Source organism: Drosophila rhopaloa, unplaced genomic scaffold (genome assembly GCF_018152115.1).
Source record: "Drosophila rhopaloa isolate 14029-0021.01 unplaced genomic scaffold, ASM1815211v1 contig_167, whole genome shotgun sequence".
Taxonomy (NCBI): Eukaryota; Metazoa; Arthropoda; class Insecta; order Diptera; family Drosophilidae; genus Drosophila; species Drosophila rhopaloa.
In genome coordinates, this window is record NW_025335047.1 from 10,344,830 (window position 1) to 10,364,449 (window position 19,620).

At 40.3% G+C, this 19,620-nt stretch overlaps 1 protein-coding gene across 3 annotated transcripts; it reads left to right on the forward strand.

Moving 5' to 3' along the window:
* Positions 1-1,361: 1,361 nt before the first annotated feature.
* On the forward strand, positions 1,362-18,167 carry LOC108044634 (GATA-binding factor A). 3 transcript variants are annotated; one of them, XM_017123705.2, is made up of 4 exons: positions 1,362-2,095; positions 15,498-16,118; positions 16,180-16,456; positions 16,862-18,167. In XM_017123705.2, the coding sequence occupies exons 2-4, from the start codon at positions 15,621-15,623 to the stop codon at positions 17,545-17,547; spliced, it is 1,461 nt and encodes a 486-aa protein (XP_016979194.1). In that variant the 5' UTR covers positions 1,362-2,095; positions 15,498-15,620; the 3' UTR covers positions 17,548-18,167. The 3 variants fall into 3 exon arrangements, with proteins under 3 accessions (XP_016979194.1, XP_016979192.1, XP_016979193.1); XM_017123703.2 differs by lacking the exon at positions 1,362-2,095 and adding an exon at positions 10,939-11,446; XM_017123704.2 differs by lacking the exon at positions 1,362-2,095 and adding an exon at positions 10,939-11,446 and having other exon boundaries at positions 15,498-16,109.
* Positions 18,168-19,620: the final 1,453 nt, after the last annotated feature.

The following is a 19,620-nucleotide window of genomic DNA, read 5'->3' on the forward strand; positions in this document are numbered from 1 at the left end:
CGAAATAGAAACCATTTGTTTTTTGGATTTTTTTTTTTCAGGAAATGTGTCACTCCATGACAATATCATAAGCTTACAAAAACTGATTCTGCATAGCTTATGACTATATAATTTCGTGGGGTAGTGTCACCCTTATCATTTCAGATTAGTCATTCCTTATATGAAAACCCAAGTGGCATGACATAAAACGTTCTGGAATCCATCACAGATAACGAGTTCAGGGACAGCCATATAATGCGTCAACTCAATATATTTTTTTAATATTGATCCTCTGTGGAAAACGAAACTCTCTTTTCAAATCTATCCAAATCGGTAAAAATATTGAATTAATATTGTAAGCTAAAATTACCGACGTAGCTAATTAGAATTTATTCAAATCAAAAACATAATAACCTGTAGTTTTCCAGAGAGATCTAGCTAATAGCCTTATGAGTAGTATTGTCTTTAAGTCTTTTTAAAACATTTCTGAAAAGTTGAATCAAATAATACAAATCTTTTGAATTCTAGCAGCATTCAATGTGTAACCGCAGATACATTCATAACTAAGACTTAAAAGTAACCGAATAATTCTCTCATTGAGAAGTCTGTGCTGTGCTGGTAATTAAAATTTATGCATTGAAACTAGCATTAACTGATTGGCTTATCTGCATTATGACAAATGAATGGCACAACTAATTTGTAAATCAAAAAGAATTTGTTTATTCTCACCTCTAAAGTTCGTACCGAATCGATGTATGTAAATGGCATCAGCTTAATGAAGACATTATCTGATAAATAAATCACAAGTGGGCGTTAAACTTATAAATTGCAGTCCAGTTCAAGTACGAGGGCGGATATATAAGTAAGTGTATTACATAGCCATTAAATGCGATGGGAGAAGAGTTATGAGGGTACCAATTAAAGAGCACATAAAGTGTGGATTTTACCTGCGGAAAAAGGAGCATTGGCATATGGCTTTGATAGTTTTAATTTATTTCTTTTATTAGCGCAAATAATGGGCTTTAATGGCGAATGAGAAATATTGCGCATACGCCGCGTAAGCCCGATCAAAGTGGGCTGTCCCCAGAGAGTCACCCTTCTCTCTCTTTCCCACTCTACCTCTCTCTCTCTCTCTCGTTGACACACACCAATATCTAAACAGCAAATCAAGTAAACTTTTAATATGGCCACGTTTCGATTAAGAAAGAGAGCGAGTGAGAGAGATGGATGGCTGAGTGAGTAAAAGTGAGAGAGAGCGCAACACTAAGGCAACACCCACTTTATCGATAGAGATTGTGAGCGTGTGTCTGTGTGTGTGGGAAACCCGTTTGTTTGCCCGCGAGAGAACGCATTCAGTTGCTCTGTTAGCGCACGTCCAACCGGAAGCCCAAAAGAAACGCGCTCTCACACTCCATCTTGTGTGTAAATGTTCGCTGTACGTGTGTGCCAGTGCTTCCCCATTCCAATCAGAACGCGCACACACACCAGCAGGCTCAGTGCGACAAGGAGTCCCCGTCGAATTTGAAATTCCTTGCCTTCAGTTGGATTTCGAACGTTTATGCGCGACACGCGAAACGCAGCGAATGAAGCGAGCGAAACGCGAATTGCCGTCGCCAAAAAGCAAACAGTGATATATAACCACAACCGCTATCATCATTCAATCGAAAACTGGAAAACTCACAGTTTTAATAGTCGCATTTTGATAAACTAAACGGGTTTCGCGTCTCGCATCCGTTGTTCCATTGGCCATCTAGCTGTCAATATAAAAGTGTATTTGTGAGTGGATCAGTGATCTTAGTCTTTTTTTGGTATCCATCAGTTGTCTATGGATTGCGTGTGATTTGTGGCGCTTTTGTTTAGACACCAGTATTCAAAATCAAATTAAACATAGCACACAAAACAAAAACTGACAAAACGTTCGCTGTGAAAACAATAAATGCGATTTAAAAGCAGTTTACATTTCTGTTTAACCGCCCAACAAAAAGGCCATTAAGTGCCATAACTGCCAATTGGCATACGAATCTCGATTAGCATATATCAAACAAAGCAATTTGAGCACCACTGAGGAATTAAACGGAAGGGAGCAGCGAGATATTCGCTGTTTATCCCAAACTAAGTAAGTTTCTAATTTTAATTCCTTTAATTAATTACATATTGAGCAATTTTATATCGCAACATTTTCTTTTAATGTAATATTGCCAAAAAGTTCCGAAGCCTTGATAGAATATTATGTTTTTTTAACACATTTATAAAAACCAAATATTTACGACCTGAGTGTATATATAGTGAATATAGTATTGGCTAATTTGTATACAAAATATTCAAACCATAGTTGTTTTAAAAAATTCCTCTATTAAGTATTACCTTAACGACCTAATGTTCAACCCCCCATCAAAAAATTAGAAAACAGGTTCCAAACTCCAGTGGCAACTCATTAGAGCGCTGTTAAATGCCATTCAATGATCGATTCCGATGATTGGCGAACTGCAGCTTTGTGTGAGAACAGTTACAGCTTAAATTAGACATAAACAATATGATCTGTTGTATCAATTAGCTAAGCTCAAGCTCGGCCACAACACAATCTTTATGGACCAACAATGAAATTAGCATCGGACTTATGTTGAACATGTAAAAACTACGTTAAGATACCGATCTAAGTTAATAAACTCGTTTGCGATAATCTCTGATAACCCTCGTGGAAATCGCTTTAGTTGCAGTTGTAGACACCCAGAAGCTAAAAGGGTGAAAGGGTCGTAAATTTGGCCACCAAATGTTGGCAACTAAATCATTTTCGATTGTGCCATTAGCGGCTGACCGTATATCAAATTGATATTGCTTTTGGTATTGTTGGTGTTGTTCAATAATTTAATTGAATTGTAATTTATGCGCTTGAGTTTTATATTCAAGTATTAACTGCCATAAAATATAGCAAGAAAAGCCATAAATTTCTGATCAACTTTTGAGCTGTCAAAGAGTAAAGAAAGGGGGTAGTCCCAGGGGTGGGATTTGATATGAACTTGGCGTCCATTGGCAGTTGACATGAGCGCAGTTTTGTTCCGATTAGCTCCCCGTTGAAAGACCAAGTGACAAAAATCTTTCAAGCTTCCATTTGGCTGGCCGTAATTGACGGGAGCAGCCAACCAGGCGGCAGCTGAAAACCGAACGTGTTTCATGAATTTTCAACACTCAGTCGCACTGCCAGTAGTTGGCATAATTACTCGCACAATTGCACTGCAGATACATAAATTGCCGACTCGGGCCAACCCCAACAAAAGACTCCAGAGCAAAACTTGCGAGAACAACGGATAGCAGTCATTAACATTCGAATTAACATTAACATTAGCTCGCATCACTATTCATTAGGGCCTCTTGGCCAAAACTCTTTGGTAATGCACATAAATTAGAGCAAGGTGTAAGCAGCTGACAATGAAGGGGGGAAAGGGGGTGTGTAGAAGGGGCTTACAATTCCAAACAAGTGAAATTATTCGGCAGCAATTAGGCATTTTAAAGGGACTCTATCTTGAGTTTAATTGCACTCAAAGTGCTCTTATCACCTTCTAACAAAATCCGTTATAAAGCGAAAAAGTTCTCTTTAACTTCTTAAATATTTATATTTCTCTGGAATTTGCTCATCATTTTTAAGTGGAAGAAACGTTTTCTTATTTTTTACTCTCCCCGAATATCTAAAAGTACGAATTCTAGTAAGAGGGGACTTTTATATAACACGTGATCAGTTGATTTCTTTTTAGAATATTTTATTAAAGTTTTAAGCTGTCTATAAATCAATCTAGATATTTTTATTTTTCTTTACTTAGTCGTTTGTTAGAGTTATAAAAATCGGAATGTTTTCTTACTCCTCATTTGGGGACAATTGACTTGAGTTCTTAATCGGCCCAATACAAATGCCTTAAAGCCACTAAATAAAAATTGTCATTTTTGTAAAACAACTAATAAACCTTATAAGCTATAAGGCAGTCCTTGAACTAATAAAATAAACAGAATGTGCCGTGAACAATATTCTTAAAACCTTGGACACCACATCGAATTGGCAACCCTTCTATCAGTTTAATGTTTAGCCTTGACCAGACCAGTTAGCATCAAACCCAGTTCTAATGCAACCCTTTGCTTCACTTTCACTTCCGAGCAGAGGCCACGAATCTGTCATTCCTCATCAGGTACTAACAAGTGCCGTTCCATATAGCAATTAACTGCTGGCGCCACCACTTAGAGGACAACAGCAGTGGCTCTGGCTAGGCTGAATGGATGACCCAGACAGCCGAGTGGCCAGAGAATAGGGTCCCATAGAGCCCGACCGTGTTGACAATGACACAACATGACGGCAGATTCTTGAGCGCAGGAAAATATTGCAAAAAATGTCATAAAATCATTAGCTAGAAAATAGTAAAGGCGAGTCCATAGGGGCCATAAAAGCAGGCCTAAGGACAGCCAAACCTTTGCCTTTCCCTGCCCTCCGAGGAGGTCATGAGTCAAAAGCGCTGCGTGTGACCGGTGGCACAGGTTACATGATCCCTCAGCCAACCATCCATCCAAGTGGGTTTGGGTTCGTGGATGGATCTGTGTGCGTGCTTAAGCGCCTTTTAATTTATAACACTTTTATGAGACCAACAAAAACCCATAAAACTGAAATTGGCTTCAAACAACAGAAAAGAAGGCAAAACAAAACTAGTTAAATGGCTCTAACTTTGTCTCCAGTTTGGGTCGAGAGAATTTTTTGGGAATTGCATCATAAATCTTAGCCCAAAATGTTTAGCGAGGTCAAAACAAAGGTCTTCGAGAGTTAGAGTTTCCAGGTTGTCAAAGGGATAAATTCGAAATTCCCAACAGCTAATTTGATTTTGGTTTGTCTTAAATCAACGAAAATAGCATATGTATATATTTCCCATAAGTTTGTATGGCATATTAAGCTTAACCAAAGGATGAATACAGAGTACTTTTAATACAAGAAGAATACTTTTAACATTAAGAAGAGCTCTTTTTGGCTATTGTTTCTTACTCTAAGTTGCAATACTATGATATGATATCGGTCATCATTAATTCAAAGTTTAAAAACTTGGATTTTCACTTCATGTAATACCTTCACATCCATAATATACTTAATTTTCGAAGCAGCCTGGCAACTCTGCTCAAACAACCCCCAGACACATTCAACGGAAAATGCAAACTGCAGCAAGCCAACCTAATTATGCAATTTTAACACTCGCTCGCCAAACTGACCACCAGCCAACCTACACAGCACAATCCCAAGCGAACTGTAGCCTCGTCCATAACCATATTCATTCAGGTAGAGCTGGTCCGAGAATGCAGCACGCAAGTGGAAAGTGTATCAGCGGCAGAAACAACTGGCAGGCCATGATAAATGCCCCTGGCAGCACTTTAACTCAAGCAGGTCAACGGGCCACAAAGAGGGCCCAATAGGAAGTGCAGACCTGGGCTGGAGACCCATTGACCCAACGTCCTGGAAGTCCTGCAGTGCCCTGCGAGACGGCGGCTAATTGCGTGTTAGCCAAGGACCCGGCCATGTAGATAGCAGATCCTGGCGAGGTCCTGGCCCTTCTCGGTAGCCAGGAACTGGGCGTCAGCAGTCTGAGTGGCTTGCTGTGTGGGTTATTGAGTATTTTTGGCTGCTTCAGAGGGGGATAAGTGCTATGTTGTAGAGATACTCAAAATATGGTGCAAAGATACAAAGTTCTATATACATAAACTATAATAAATAACTTTTTCTTCTGCATTCCGTTTGTATAATGTTTTAATTTATTTTTGAGTGAGATATATATATTTAATGTGTATAAATCATCATAAATCTTATTTTAATGTCAAACAATTAAATCAAATCAGTTGTTTACTGTTTTCCAATCCTTATCCGCAACATTATTTACCAGTGGCGTAGATTAAATTTCAACCACATAAATCATATATAATATATTTTAGGCCTGGATACAAATAGCTGGCACGATAAGCTTGCCTTATTCATGGCAATATCGCTATCAAGACAGGCCTATCAAATCGGGGCCATGTGGAACCTTCGCGGAGGAGGCGTAATCTGCGGATTTATCGCTGGGTCTTAGAGGAAGCTGTGTTCCACAAGTCCCAACGATAAGCTCTGTTGGAGAAAACTGATTTCGATTCCGGTTGCAGTTGAACCTTATCACAGTGTTTCTCAGGCTTTGAGTTCATTTGAACCTCAGGGCCGGCGCCAAAGGCTAATAAAAAAACTTTCGAAAACTCCCCTATGCACATTTTCCTTCTTCGTCATTAGGTGGCCATAATTAATTAATTAAAGACTAGGGAAAATTAGGCGACATCTTTTCACAGTCAAGAGCGCCGATTAAATCTTGATTTTTCCACAGCAATTAATTCCTCGGGTTCCCTTTCTGTCTCTCTCTCTCTCTCTCTCTTTCCTTCTCTGTGTTTCCCTCTGATCTCACAAATGTAAATGTCACCCAAGAGGAAGGGAGAAGAGAAGACATAAGCCGCGCCGACGCCAAGACACTTAAAAGCTTTGGTCAGGGGCCGACGGACGTCGAGATGGGGGCCCAATCGGGAGACACATTCGAGGCACATTCCCCGGGAATCTGTCGGTCCGCGTGCCGAAAACTTGTCACTGCCACTACACAGAAAGAAAGATCTATAAAACACTATGATATTTTTTTTTTTTATCAATTTCAAATAGATTTTGGGGTGCTGATACTAAATTTGTCCACGAAACTGTCTTATTACGGCATTGTTTTTTAGACCTCAACAACAAGCTAACAGATTCTTGCTTCCTAAATTCTTAAAATAAAGACCAAGCGCAGCTACTAGGTTTTTTTATATATCTTTCCAAACAATTAGCAAAGTTTTTATCAGTAAAAGTAGGACTACCTCAGCTCCATAAATATTTTAAAAAAATGATTTTTGTAAAAATAATGGTATAATTTTGTAACACTCAACGTATAAAATTCATTGCACCACATTTCGATTTAAGATCTAATTTTTTCTGTGTAGAATTTGATTTTGAAAAAAGCAGGGAGGGCTGGGAGACACCTCGCTGGTATCCCGGTGTCGGCAGAGATCAAAAGCCCCAGGCACAGGCTTAATTTAGACGCCATCTATGCTCTCCACAAAGGACAATCGCCGCATCGAGTTCGTTGCTTGAGTCTTTCGTTATTCACACGCCCTGTGGCCCAAAAAAAAAGCAGACCCAGCATAATAGTGCGCTCACTGAGCATAGATATGCATATCGGTTTGGTAATTAATTATAAAACAAAACGCACAAGCAAATGAAACATTATCTGAACAAAAGTTGCAATAAGTCACCATTTCCGCCATCAGTTCTCCACCGAAGGCAAGTTGATAAGCGTGAGCCTCTATCCGCGGCGATGTTTATAGACTGACACACACTCAAAATCAGTGATTGGAACAGTCATGAGGCTCACTTATCTTTTCATATTCAAATTGAGTTCTTCGCTTGTTCTCCGTTTTTTTGTTTTTTAGGAATTTGTAAGTAGCCGTCGCACTTCAACTGCGTTTTAGTTGCTATGTCAAGTGCCTCCTTGAATTGAGTGCGGGCTGGGGGAGGGGGCAAAAGGGGGTGGCACAGTGAAAAGTGGAGCTCGGGGAGTTACTTTGATGGGTTACTGCAGCGGTTGTTTGAAAGAGCCCCTAATGGCACGGCGATAACAAAAGCAGATCGGTACTTTTGCGGCGCTAGCAAAAGCAACTTAGCCATTTGTGTTGAAAACTTTTAACCATTAAAGAAAAACTTACTTCCATTTGTAATGCGTTGCATTACCATAAACCTCTGATAAGAAGGCGCTGTAAATTGCTTTATAGCCAAGTATTTGCATTTTTGTAAAACAACACCTAAAAAACTACATGAGATTGTTTATAAAATTAACATTTTGGATACGCAAAAAGATATACTTTCAAAGCTAAATAAATTTGCCTTTCCTAAAATAACATTTACTTAAAATATTTTTGGCAGATAGATTCTCTTTAATTAAATTTCAAATGAATTCTTTGACAAATATCCATAGTTTACCAAACAATAAATATCTGTCAGTTAAAGCAGATAAATTTAAAAATCTTTAAGATTTTATACACAATTTGATTAGCTCTCAACAATATAAAAATGTTGTCTAGACTTGACCATTTTATTTATTAATTTGTATTTTCCGTTAGATAATGCTAGGCTAATTTATTCTATGGTTAATAGTCATGATGCTAATGGTTATCAACTGCAAATACTCATATAACGCTTTTTCACTCACCGTAGAACCCCGTTTATCTTTTCGAATCCCGCACTTGCCATGCCCAACTTGTGATGGAAAAGCCATCAAAGAACCCTGCCCATCCGAACCGCTCCCCTCCCTCGACTAGATAGATGCATTTGCGACATTAAAGACGAACCAAAGTCCATAATTACAAGCCTCAAACTGCCTAAAACACTCAACGGCCGTGGGCCAAGTATGTCTTCGTCTGGCAGACGACAGCTGGAAGATTCTCATAATTACGCATAAAGAAAGAAATAAACATACAAATTTGAATAAAAGCGATATAACCGCAGAGACATCCCAGCCACAGCCACGGAGGTTGAATCCGAATCTCTGAATCTCTGGATCGGAGGTTGCCCTGGCGCACTTCGGCATTAAGAATCGAACCACAAATCCACTTAAAATCACTACAAAAACCAATAAAGATTGCTTTCATCTTTGCCGTGAGGGAGATCCAAATAGCAGGGAGCGGGGGAAAAAGACAGCGATGATGGCGATGACGATCAATGGGAATTGTGATCATCGAGATGCAAAGTACCCGAGAGTAAGACTTCACTGGGTTTCCCTGAGGGGTGGGAGAAAGTGGAAGAAAGGGGTTGGACAGGGGCGGATAAGCGGTGACGCCACTTTGAAAATTCTGGCGACATTTCCCCGACCCCGGAAAAATCGGAATCAATTGAAGGGTTCTCTATGGCTGGCCCAGGATTAGAGTGTGGAGCCAGGGCAATTATCATTTGTCTGCACGTTATCAGGGACTCAATGGGCCTGAGAATGACTCTCCTCCACTTTCTCCCAAGCCTTTCTTTCTGGCAGTTTTTCCATTTCCAGGAAAGCGCGTGCCGGTTCCATTCCATTCCGCGCATTCGGCCGATAAGCTCCATAAAAACTTTATCGCCAGCTCCACCTTCAACTCCAAGTCGCAGCCAGATCGTGTGGATGATCACATTAACGGTCTGGCGCATGATATATAAAGCTGTTCACAAATTAAGGTCCATTAGCGCAGCAGGATGTGTCAGCGCGGATTGAAATATGCGCATGTCCGCCGCGTTCCCTCATCCTCCTCCTCCGACGAACCCCAAACCCATCCCTGCGGTTTTTGTTTTGACATCTTTCGTACCTCACCTTGGACTGGCTTTGTGACTGACTTTCCTCGTCCTGCTTTTGTTCTCTTCTTTTTTCTGCCACTTTTGCTTTGCATTTTAATGGAGCGAATCTGGCCTCTCTTTCCCTCCCCGAGAACCTTTTCTTGTTTTGGCCGATTGCCAAAAACTAAGGCAAATTGCTTGATTAATGACGTCTCCTGGGGTCTCCAGTTGCTTTGGGAGTGATTTGTGGTCAGACTGTGGTCCCGAATTAGCAACCTAATGGTTGGGACTGGACAAATTCAATTCAAAACTAGGACAGGCCTTAAATGTATTTTACAAATTTGTAAAATATCAGCTATGATCCTTATTATTTTCTATGAGATGAACTAGTCTTTAGAAACATAAACTTTTTCCAAGGCGTTGTTTATAAATTCCACTTCTTATTTATTTTATTTTATCTGTTCGCCTTTATCTGATGTATTAACCCTATTAAATTACTTCTGGACTTAAGAATGTAGAATCTCCATTCACCTTTCCACTGAATTATTTGTAATTTCCCTTTCTGTAGTTGCATTTTGAATCATCTGAATTAATCGCCTATCATTAAGAGCAATATAAACACAAACACACACATGGATGAGCGGTCAATTAATTTGAGCCTGTCCAGATCCTGTGATCCTTTCTCGGGGACAGACACACGCCCAGGCAATTTAATGAGCCGCTGACAATGGGCCGGGCCTTCATTGCCCACAATATCGCCTCGGTTTCTCATTGTAATACACACAAGAAAAATGTTGTTTATTTCAAGTGGATATACACTTGAGAAAGTGCAATATTGAATATACCTAAAAATATGAAGAATATTTTAACATGAAAAATAATATTATGATATTTGTTTTGTCTCAGTTAGAGAGTTTACAAAACGGAATAGTATTCTATGTAATATGTTAGGATACTTAATTCAATACCTTAGTGGATAGAGTATATGCCTCCAAAGAAGTATACAAAGCTTTCGATCATATAATTCCAAAATATTTAATTAATATATATGTAGGTACTTCCAAAAGTCTAACTTCATCTGTATAGAAGGTCAAGATTTTTTCTCCTGTGTATGACTTGGGATGAAAATAGATATGGGTTTCGGGATCGAGGTCTGGAAAAGCGGATTAGAGGGGACGAGTGCTAGAGTGCCTACCGTTCCGGGTCTCAAGTGCGGACGGACCTGCTTCAATTTCCCGGCTCAAGTGTGTGGGACATCATTTTTCAAGACTTACATGAAATTGACTAATTTTCGAGTCAGCGCCGCTGCCGGCGTCTCTGCCGGCATTGCACCTACAAATTTTTACCTGTCAGCTGAGTGCATCCCGCTCACGCCCGTGAAGATTGGGTGACATTGCCGGGAGTGGAAGGGAGAGAGGAAAGAGAGGAGCGGCGACGGACTGCCCATTGATGAAATTGACTTTTTATGTTGTTGCCGTTGACTTCTTGCCGATCCTCTGCCGTCGTCGCAGTCGCCGCCTGCGCCGACGTCGACGCCAACGCCTGGAACTGGATCTGGATATTTGGGATTAAGTTTTTGTTTACTTCGGGGCGTTTTTTAGTTTGTTTGTCCAGCTCAAGGAAGTCGGATCGTTGTGCTCTCGCTCTTCAAAAAAACAAAAGTCAAAAAAAAGAAAAGAAAACCGAGGTAGAGACAAAAGCCCCGGAATCGGTTGAGTGCTCGTAAATGGATTAGTACGAAATTTATCGCTTTATAGGCCACATTAATCAAATGTCTTACAACAAGGCCCATAAAATGCCATATAAATAATAAACAAACTTCGTGTAAAAGTGCCATAAAACATTTCTGAACTTGTTGCAATTAATCTGAATGCATTTGTGATGCGATTATTTATTTACACTTCCCAACGACACCGTCAAAATCAATAACCAAAGCTATATAGAATCGAATCGAATCAAATATATATCCACATCGGAAGCCCAATCCGTATCGGTTTCAACCTCAACTTGAACTGAGCTGCGTGCGTGCCCATTAATCATTCTAAAACGAGCCGCGAATCGCGAATTATTCGGCCATAAATCATGGGCATCTTACTGAGTGATGGCGATGTAAGTTTACCTCACGTTTTTCACGTTCTCGTTAATATGTCACCAAACATGTGCTCCAGCTTCTTTTTTGGCTTGGGTAACAAGTTTACAACTTGAATTAAAGACACAAACCACTCAATCAAAAATAAACTTATTTATAATTTAACACAAAATATTTGACAAGTTTTAATAAATTATTATAAACTACATTGAAATAGGAGATTGTTTTGGCCAAATAACAATAAAGTGACAAAGTTTATTGTAGCCTTCTCAAGAAATAAAATCGGTCTCATCAATTGATTTTAGATTCAATTTTTCAAGTTAGCAAGTCAAATTTAAATAGGAATAAGTGTTAAATAAAAAATTAAAGTTTTAATAAATAAATTAAAAATATTTTTTAAAAAGATTTATAAAAAATTATTATTGTTATCAAAAACAATTACATAAAAGTTTCAATAATTAAACCATCTTTAAAGTCAAGTCTTATATATCAGCTTGTCTTTGTCTCTCAAACAGAAATAATTAATCAGATTAATTAGTTTCGCATCGGCTTTAATTACGCCTCAGTCTTAAAGCTGGTAAATGTAGTAAAATGATTTTCCTCTTATGAGATGAGCCTTGACAGGCGGCAATCTTAAATGGCACAGCGATTAGGACAAAACAAAATGCAAGACCGAAACAAGCAGCTAAGTTGGAGCTGGAGCGGGGGAGGGGTGAGAAAGGCGGCAGGAGAAAGCGCGGAGAGAGCCTGGAATAGCAAAGATCAATGAATGAATGAGTCAAGTGGAGTTGGCAGAAGTGGAGAGGAGTGGATAGTTGAAAACAGGATCCTTCACTTGACGGCAGAGCGCCAGCTTGAGAGCGGGAAAAATAAAACAAGACACAAACACTCAAAGCGCCGCTCATCCTCATTCTGCACTTATCCTCTACCCCCCATCCTCTTCGGGATCCCCCTTCTCATCCTGATTGTGACTCCTCGGCCGTTGTTTTGTTTTTGCCCGGCCATTCCCGCTCAAGTGGTTTTCTCTGTTTGTTTTTGTTCCTTCATTTGCGGTGACAAATTATTAACGTTATACTCAGTGTGGGTATAGGTATCGTTATCCTCTTTTCTTTCTGTTCTCTTCCACACTCAAAAAAATGTATACCCAAATCTAATCTTAATATTTCTTATGAAAATAAATGTATTTTATCTTAAAAGCTTGGCCATTTGGAAAGTAGTAATAAACAAAAGAAAATTCCCAAACGTGCTTTCATAAACTTTATGAAAAACTTTTCTAATTTATACTAATTATATTTGGGGGATCAAAATATTAAACTCTTACAATAAAAAACCGTTTAAAGTTTTGTAAGATACGCAGAACTGTTTTAGAAGATACAACTTTTTTATTTTTATTTAAGTGCACTTTTATGAAATTAATTTTTTATGGCTGTTTATTGAATTCCTCGCCTCCTTTGGGGATTACGCGGCTTGTCCCTTTTGCTGATCGCTTTTTAATAAGCGCCAAAGCACCCTCTCCTTCGCTCGCACGTTGGATCACCATGCATACGTCATGATCCCTTCTATCCGTTCTCTCATCCTTATTCCCTTCGCCTGCCTTGTTGACAATTTTTCGTATGGTTGCCGCCTCCTTTGATCTCGCCCTGCAACTTCCAGGCCGACTTTAGCTCCATCGCCATCGCATCTCTCACTCGGCGCTCTCTTTGATCGAGTGATCTTCTAAGGGGAGCGACATCATTATGCACGCGTGGTCAACTCTTTGATTGCCTGCGACTCTCTGTCCCTTTCGCTCTCATGCTCCTCTGGAATTTGAGGAATTGCAGCCGAAATTGCTGTACTGATCTTTACCTATCCCCCTCCCGCTCATACAATTAATTTGTTTTGACAGTTGCGTGTTGAGTCTTAAATATTATTGCTCATACGTCATGTTGCACTCAACCAATCTGATTTTATATCTTATAATTTGTCATTTCGATCAAACTTTGAAAGAGTAATTTCTTAAGAGAATTTGTTTGCAAGTATTTTACATAAATTCTTAAGCTTTTAAGCATATAAACTTAACATATGGTTACAGAATTTTTCAACATATTTGTTCAATATATTATTAAAGCCACCTAACCACATTACTATACAGAATTTACATAAATACTTTACAAAATTTACATTATAAAATTTGAAGTTGCAGTCATCATCAAAAAAACGAGCTGAGTTCGAGTAACTAGTTTAAAGCGTGCACTTTTTATTACATCGGATATAATTTTAAGCCTATTATTCATTGCAAAATATTGCTCAAATCGCCGGCGGCTTTTTAATCCACTGATCCCTAGCATCGATTTCTTGTTCACCAACTTGACTGCGCGCGATTACGTTGAACTGCAATTAAAAATCTTTTAATATCATAAATATTGCCCAAACTTTGCAATTCTCAATCCCCCACCCCTTAAGTGGCCATCTGTTTACAAATAAAATTTATTTGCGCCCCCCTCGAGACAAACGGGAATGAGAAAAATTAAAAATTTCATACATCATCGCATTAAATTTGTGGGATAAGATAAAGACGTCAAATGTTTTTCCCTCTTTTTTTACTTTTTTGGTGCTGACTGTAAAGGCAATTAAAAAATATATTCGAATATATCCGCATAAATAAAAATATGCAATTGGCGCCTTAATTGAAACCGATGTGAAGCACAGATTTCGATGATCGCTGTCGGGTTTCGTTATTGTTTTTTCTTCTTTGGCTGTTGAACTTTTCTGAAATAGGAATATAAAAAACTGAGTCTGAATAAACATTTAAGTGTATGTGTGGAAAACAGCCAAAGCCACTTGAAGACTTTTCCCTCATTTGGTGCAAAAATGTTGAATGAACAATGAAAATGTTTCATGAAATACAAAAACAATTGTAAAGATGAAAAGGCAACACATTTCTCTTAGGTAGGCGATTTGCAATTCGTTATATATTGATTACATTTTAAAGTATTATATTATGTGAAATAATAACAATGTAAATGCAATTTGTATTTTAAATAAACCGGTAGCTGCCTCAAATAATATGATGTTATAATTTTAACAATGAGTTTGGTATGTTTATATTAATTGATAATCGGAGAATTAAAAGGTGTTCTGTTAAGCCGAAAGAATCTTATTCCATACTAGTTAACTCCTTTGAATACGGTTCTTCTTTATCTATTCTTTATGGAATCATATGTAGATACGTACATCCCCAATTTATAATTTCAAAATGAGTACCGAGTGCTTGCGAATGACACTTTATGGTGTGTCCCTCTCCTCCTCCTCCTTCCCCTCCGCCCAGAAATTAAAGTGCCTACGCACCAGATAAGTGCTGCGAAGCCAAAGATACAAATGCACAAACTCACGGATGCCAAGATACACGAGCAGTGCGAGATGCAGAGAGCGCCATTAACTCGAGTTGGTAACCGAAAGGGCGCAGTCCGGGAAAACGGGTTCCGATTCGGAGGAGGGGGTTTAGCTGCCGGGGGAGGAGGGCTGAAGAGCAGACGCAGGAGCTGCAGTCAGAGGCGAAACCAAAATGGCTGCCAGTCAAGGGGAGTTGCCCAAGTGTCAGAGCATCCAATGGCAGTCCCTGAACGAAAGAGATGGAAATGGGGTCTGGGCAAAGGGACAGGATCTAAAAAGGGATGGAATGGGATATGGCCTTTGGGAGAGGGCGAATATTTTACACCAAATGATCAACGTCATTGGCTTTTCACATTACACAATCTCTAAACACTGTTTCCTTACATTTTTTCACTTGCAAAACTCAATTTGACACCATCAAATTGCGCCATCCAAATACATTTTAAAATAACAAGAATATTGAGACATATGTATATTTAAGCATAGAATCTTTTGTGAGGAATACTTTTTAAATTAAATTATTGCTCCAAATTTCTGTTTATAGCTGCCTTATATGATTTATACAAATTAGACAACTGTAACCTACAGCTATCTTAGAAACGATTGAATAAATAATAGTTAATATGTATTTGGATTCTTATTTAACATATTTAATCCTTTTAGTATGTAACTAATCAGTTTTATTTTGTATCCTTTGAGTCCACATCGGATCAGCTGTCGACACGCGACTATCCGCACTTCAGCGGCGACCATCAAAACGTGACGCTGCCGGTTGCTTCCGCATCCGCATCCGCTTCTGCCTCCCACGCGGCCGCCGTAAAGATGTACCACAGCAGCGCCGTAGCGGCCTACACGGACCTCGCTGCCGCCGGGAGTGCGGCCAGCGCTGGAGTCGGAGTCGGGGTGTCCGGCTACCATCAGCAGGCCGTAAACGCTCCGGTTTACGTGCCCTCCAACCGCCAGTATAACCACGTGCATTTCGGCAGTGCTGCGGCGCAGAATGCCTGGACCACGGACAGCTTTGGATCGGCGCATGGTCAGCTGCCGGCGCAGTTTTATTCACCGAATGCCGCCGTCATGATGGGCTCCTGGCGGAGTGCCTACGATCCGTCGGGCTTCCAGCGATCCTCGCCCTACGAGAGTGCCATGGACTTTCAGTTCGGCGAGGGACGCGAGTGCGTCAATTGCGGCGCCATATCTACACCTTTGTGGCGGCGAGATGGCACTGGGCACTACCTGTGCAACGCCTGCGGGCTGTACCACAAGATGAACGGAATGAACCGGCCGCTGATCAAGCCCAGCAAGCGCCTGGTGAGTGCAGTGAGTAGTCCCCTCCGATCCTTTCCAGATTCCGTTGCTAACTTGTTTCTACTTTCTTCAGACTGCCACCAGAAGGATGGGCTTGTGCTGCACCAACTGCGGTACCCGAACTACCACCCTTTGGAGGCGCAACAACGATGGGGAACCCGTGTGCAATGCCTGCGGTCTGTACTACAAGTTGCACGGTGTGAACCGACCACTGGCCATGCGCAAGGATGGCATCCAGACGAGGAAGCGAAAGCCCAAGAAAACGGGCAGCGGATCGGCTGGGGGATCGGGCACTGGCTCTGGATCGAGTTCCACTTTGGACGCCATCAAGGAGTGCAAGGAAGAGCATGGTAAGTGGTGACTTATAGGATTGTGTTGCTCATGACCAATTGGACAGAAAATAGGTTTTCACTTTCTTCTCTTCTGTTCAGTTTATCCCTTGGCCAGTTGGGTTAATTTGTTGTTTTTTTAATATAACTGCATTCGCTGTACGTTTTTCAAAACTGTTTTATGCGAATAGCCTGAGGCTATAAGAGACATCAAAAATGGGTTTTCTAGAATCTAAACTTTGTAGTTGTGCAACCTGCAAACTAATGCCTCTAAAATCATTGCATTGCGGTTGCAGATTGCAAAACTTGAGCCTTTAAAACGGAACTTTACTTAGACTTATATCTCAGTTTAGCAATCTACCACTGTAATTAAGCACAAGCATTATTTGCAAAGACACTAATCTTGATCCTCTTTTTCCGTCGTAGATCTCAAGCCCTCGCTTAGCCTGGAGCGCCATAGCCTTGGTAAGCTGCACACCGACCTAAAGAACACCTCTAGTAGCAGCAGCACCCTGATGGGGCATCACAACGCCCAGCAGCAGCAGCAACAGCAGCAGCAACAGCAACAACAACAGCAGCAGCAGGCGGCCCACCAGCAATGTTTTCCCCATTATGGACAGGCGACGACGCAACAGCAGCACCAGCAACATGGTCACGGCATGACTCCATCCTCCGGTCAGTCCCAGTTGAGTGCTCGTCAGCTTCACGGAGCGACAGGATCACAGCTCTACACGCCCGGCAGCAGTTCGGGCGGAGGCAGTGCGTCCGCCTACACGTCGCACAGTGCCGAGACGCCGGCGCTGAGCAATGGCACTCCTTCGCCCCACTACCAGCACCACCACCATTTGGGCGGATCCCATGGCCATCATGTGACGGCGGCAGCCCATCATCATTTGCACGCAGCGGCCGCTGCCGCCGCCTACGGGGTGAAGACGGAGGCGAGTGCCACCAACTACGACTATGTGAACAACTGCTATTTTGGAGGCACCTTTGGGGCACTGGGCGGAGCTGCGTCCACGGCGGCCATGGCCGGCGGAGCGGCCAGTGAGTTGGCCGGCTACCATCACCAGCACAACGTCATCCAGGCGGCCAAGCTGATGGCCACCTCGTAAGGGTACTGGGCAGTGGACAATGGCTCTGTGATGTGATCTCCCTCCTCCTCACCAACTGCACCCTAATTGAAAGCCCTCGTTGGAATCATTGCATTGAAAAGACTTTAGACATTAGTCCCACTCGTCCCTGTTCGCAGTTCCTTTTCGGTCAAGTTTCAATTTCATAATGGTTTAAATTGCACTTTTTTTAAAACATATCTTTGGGAAAAGCTATATTTAATCAATTATTATTCCCCCAAATTTAGCCGAAATCGGAAAGTCGAACAGCGGTTGATTCTAGGTTAAGATCAGCCTGAATGGCACTTAGTTTCTATGTCGTGTAAATAACTAATAGCAATTCTCATTGTACAAATATACGTTTATATATGTGTGCTTATCCATGGAGTTATATATGTGTGTACAGATATTGTTTATCGCTTCGTTTATAATGTAGTTCCATATAGTTCTTTATCATAACTCTTGTTCAACTAGCTTAAATATTTTATGTATGTGAATTCCTCACTTCCCCACCCACCCTCTTCATAGAACATTTAGCTGTAGGCTTACGTAATAGTATAGTATTATTATAACTCTGTTCCCTCGAAAATAAACGCTAAATAAAGATTGTATTCAAATATAAATCAAATTATTTTCTTTTTAAAAAAATCAAATTATTTTCTTTTTAAAGGGTTTTACGAAATAATTTGATCTGAGTTCAGGATCTTAAGGATCTTTTGAGAAAGAGATTGAGATTTAAGAATATTTGATTAAATTTCCTTAGCTAAAGATAGGCTTATTTGACTTTTGATATAGGTAAATGTGTTAGAGCTTTAAGCCTGACTAAAACTGAATCAAAAAATGATGCATACTTTTGAGCTGCTTCTTTAGCGATTGATCACCAATTTTACTCAACATCTACATCTACTTACAATATTTTGAATTTCAACGCCACCGATAAGCAATACGTTATTTTAAGTTATCATCTAAAGTTATCTTTACTTTAACCATGTAGTTTGTATGCCATTAGCGAATATGTCATTCAGAATGAATTAATTGCAATAAAATACAAATTTGGCGAGGTAATACCAAACTGACAGCCCTTTTCACAACACTTGATGACAGGTTAATCGGTCAATGCCAGAGCAGGTGACTGCAATCAAAATACAAGCTAAAATCGAGTGAAAAACAATAAAATTAAAGGCGTGATCTGCATACCAAGGTACCAATTTTAAAAGACCAATCGAAGCTATTGAACTCTAGGCTCCAATTGCACGTGACCAGGTGCGGATTGCGGTGGAGTCTACATTAGCCGAGAGCTGTGGGAAAGCCCCTTCAATTATTTGTTTTCTTTACTTTTATGACATTGCAAAAAATGTAGCCAAAAAACTGATTACCGGTGATTGCATCACTTGGGGCATTCAACAAAACGGCAGTATTACAAAGAAACCTGGCATCGATGAATGCAGCAGCAAGTGTGAAAATAAACGCCAATAAAACATTAGCCGAAACGAAAACAAAGTAAATCGATAGCGAACATTAAACCCGTTTGTTTGGCGTTTAAAGAAAATAAAATGCTTGTTAATATTTCAAGCCGATCGTTGCGCAATGCCAGGCTTTACGAGTGGGACAACTTTTGCCGGTTCGACAGCTGTTCAATCTCTGCTGGCTTTCATGTTGATGGGCCAGTCGGCGAGGAAGCAGCTACAATTAAATATATCGCAATCTCCAGACGCTGGCCAACTATTACTAAGACCCGCAATTTCAGTAATTTCCGCACGCGACTTTTTGGTCAACAGAAAAGAGATGAACATGGATGAGTAGTGTATTTTGGATGTTCGGCCACTGTCGCAACATGCAACATTGAAATATGCCGACCCCTGCGGGAGAAAGATTATAAGTCACATAAGCGTTGAAGCTCAAATTTGCATATTTATGTTTTCGTAAACGGCGGCAATTAAGTGACTGCCAAATGACAAATGATTGTTAGAGATGAAATCGTGATAAAATGGATTTCATAACAGATATTGCAGGATCAAGAAATTCCAATATAAATTTTCAAAGTAATATATTTTTTAAGTACTTCCTTAAGTAATT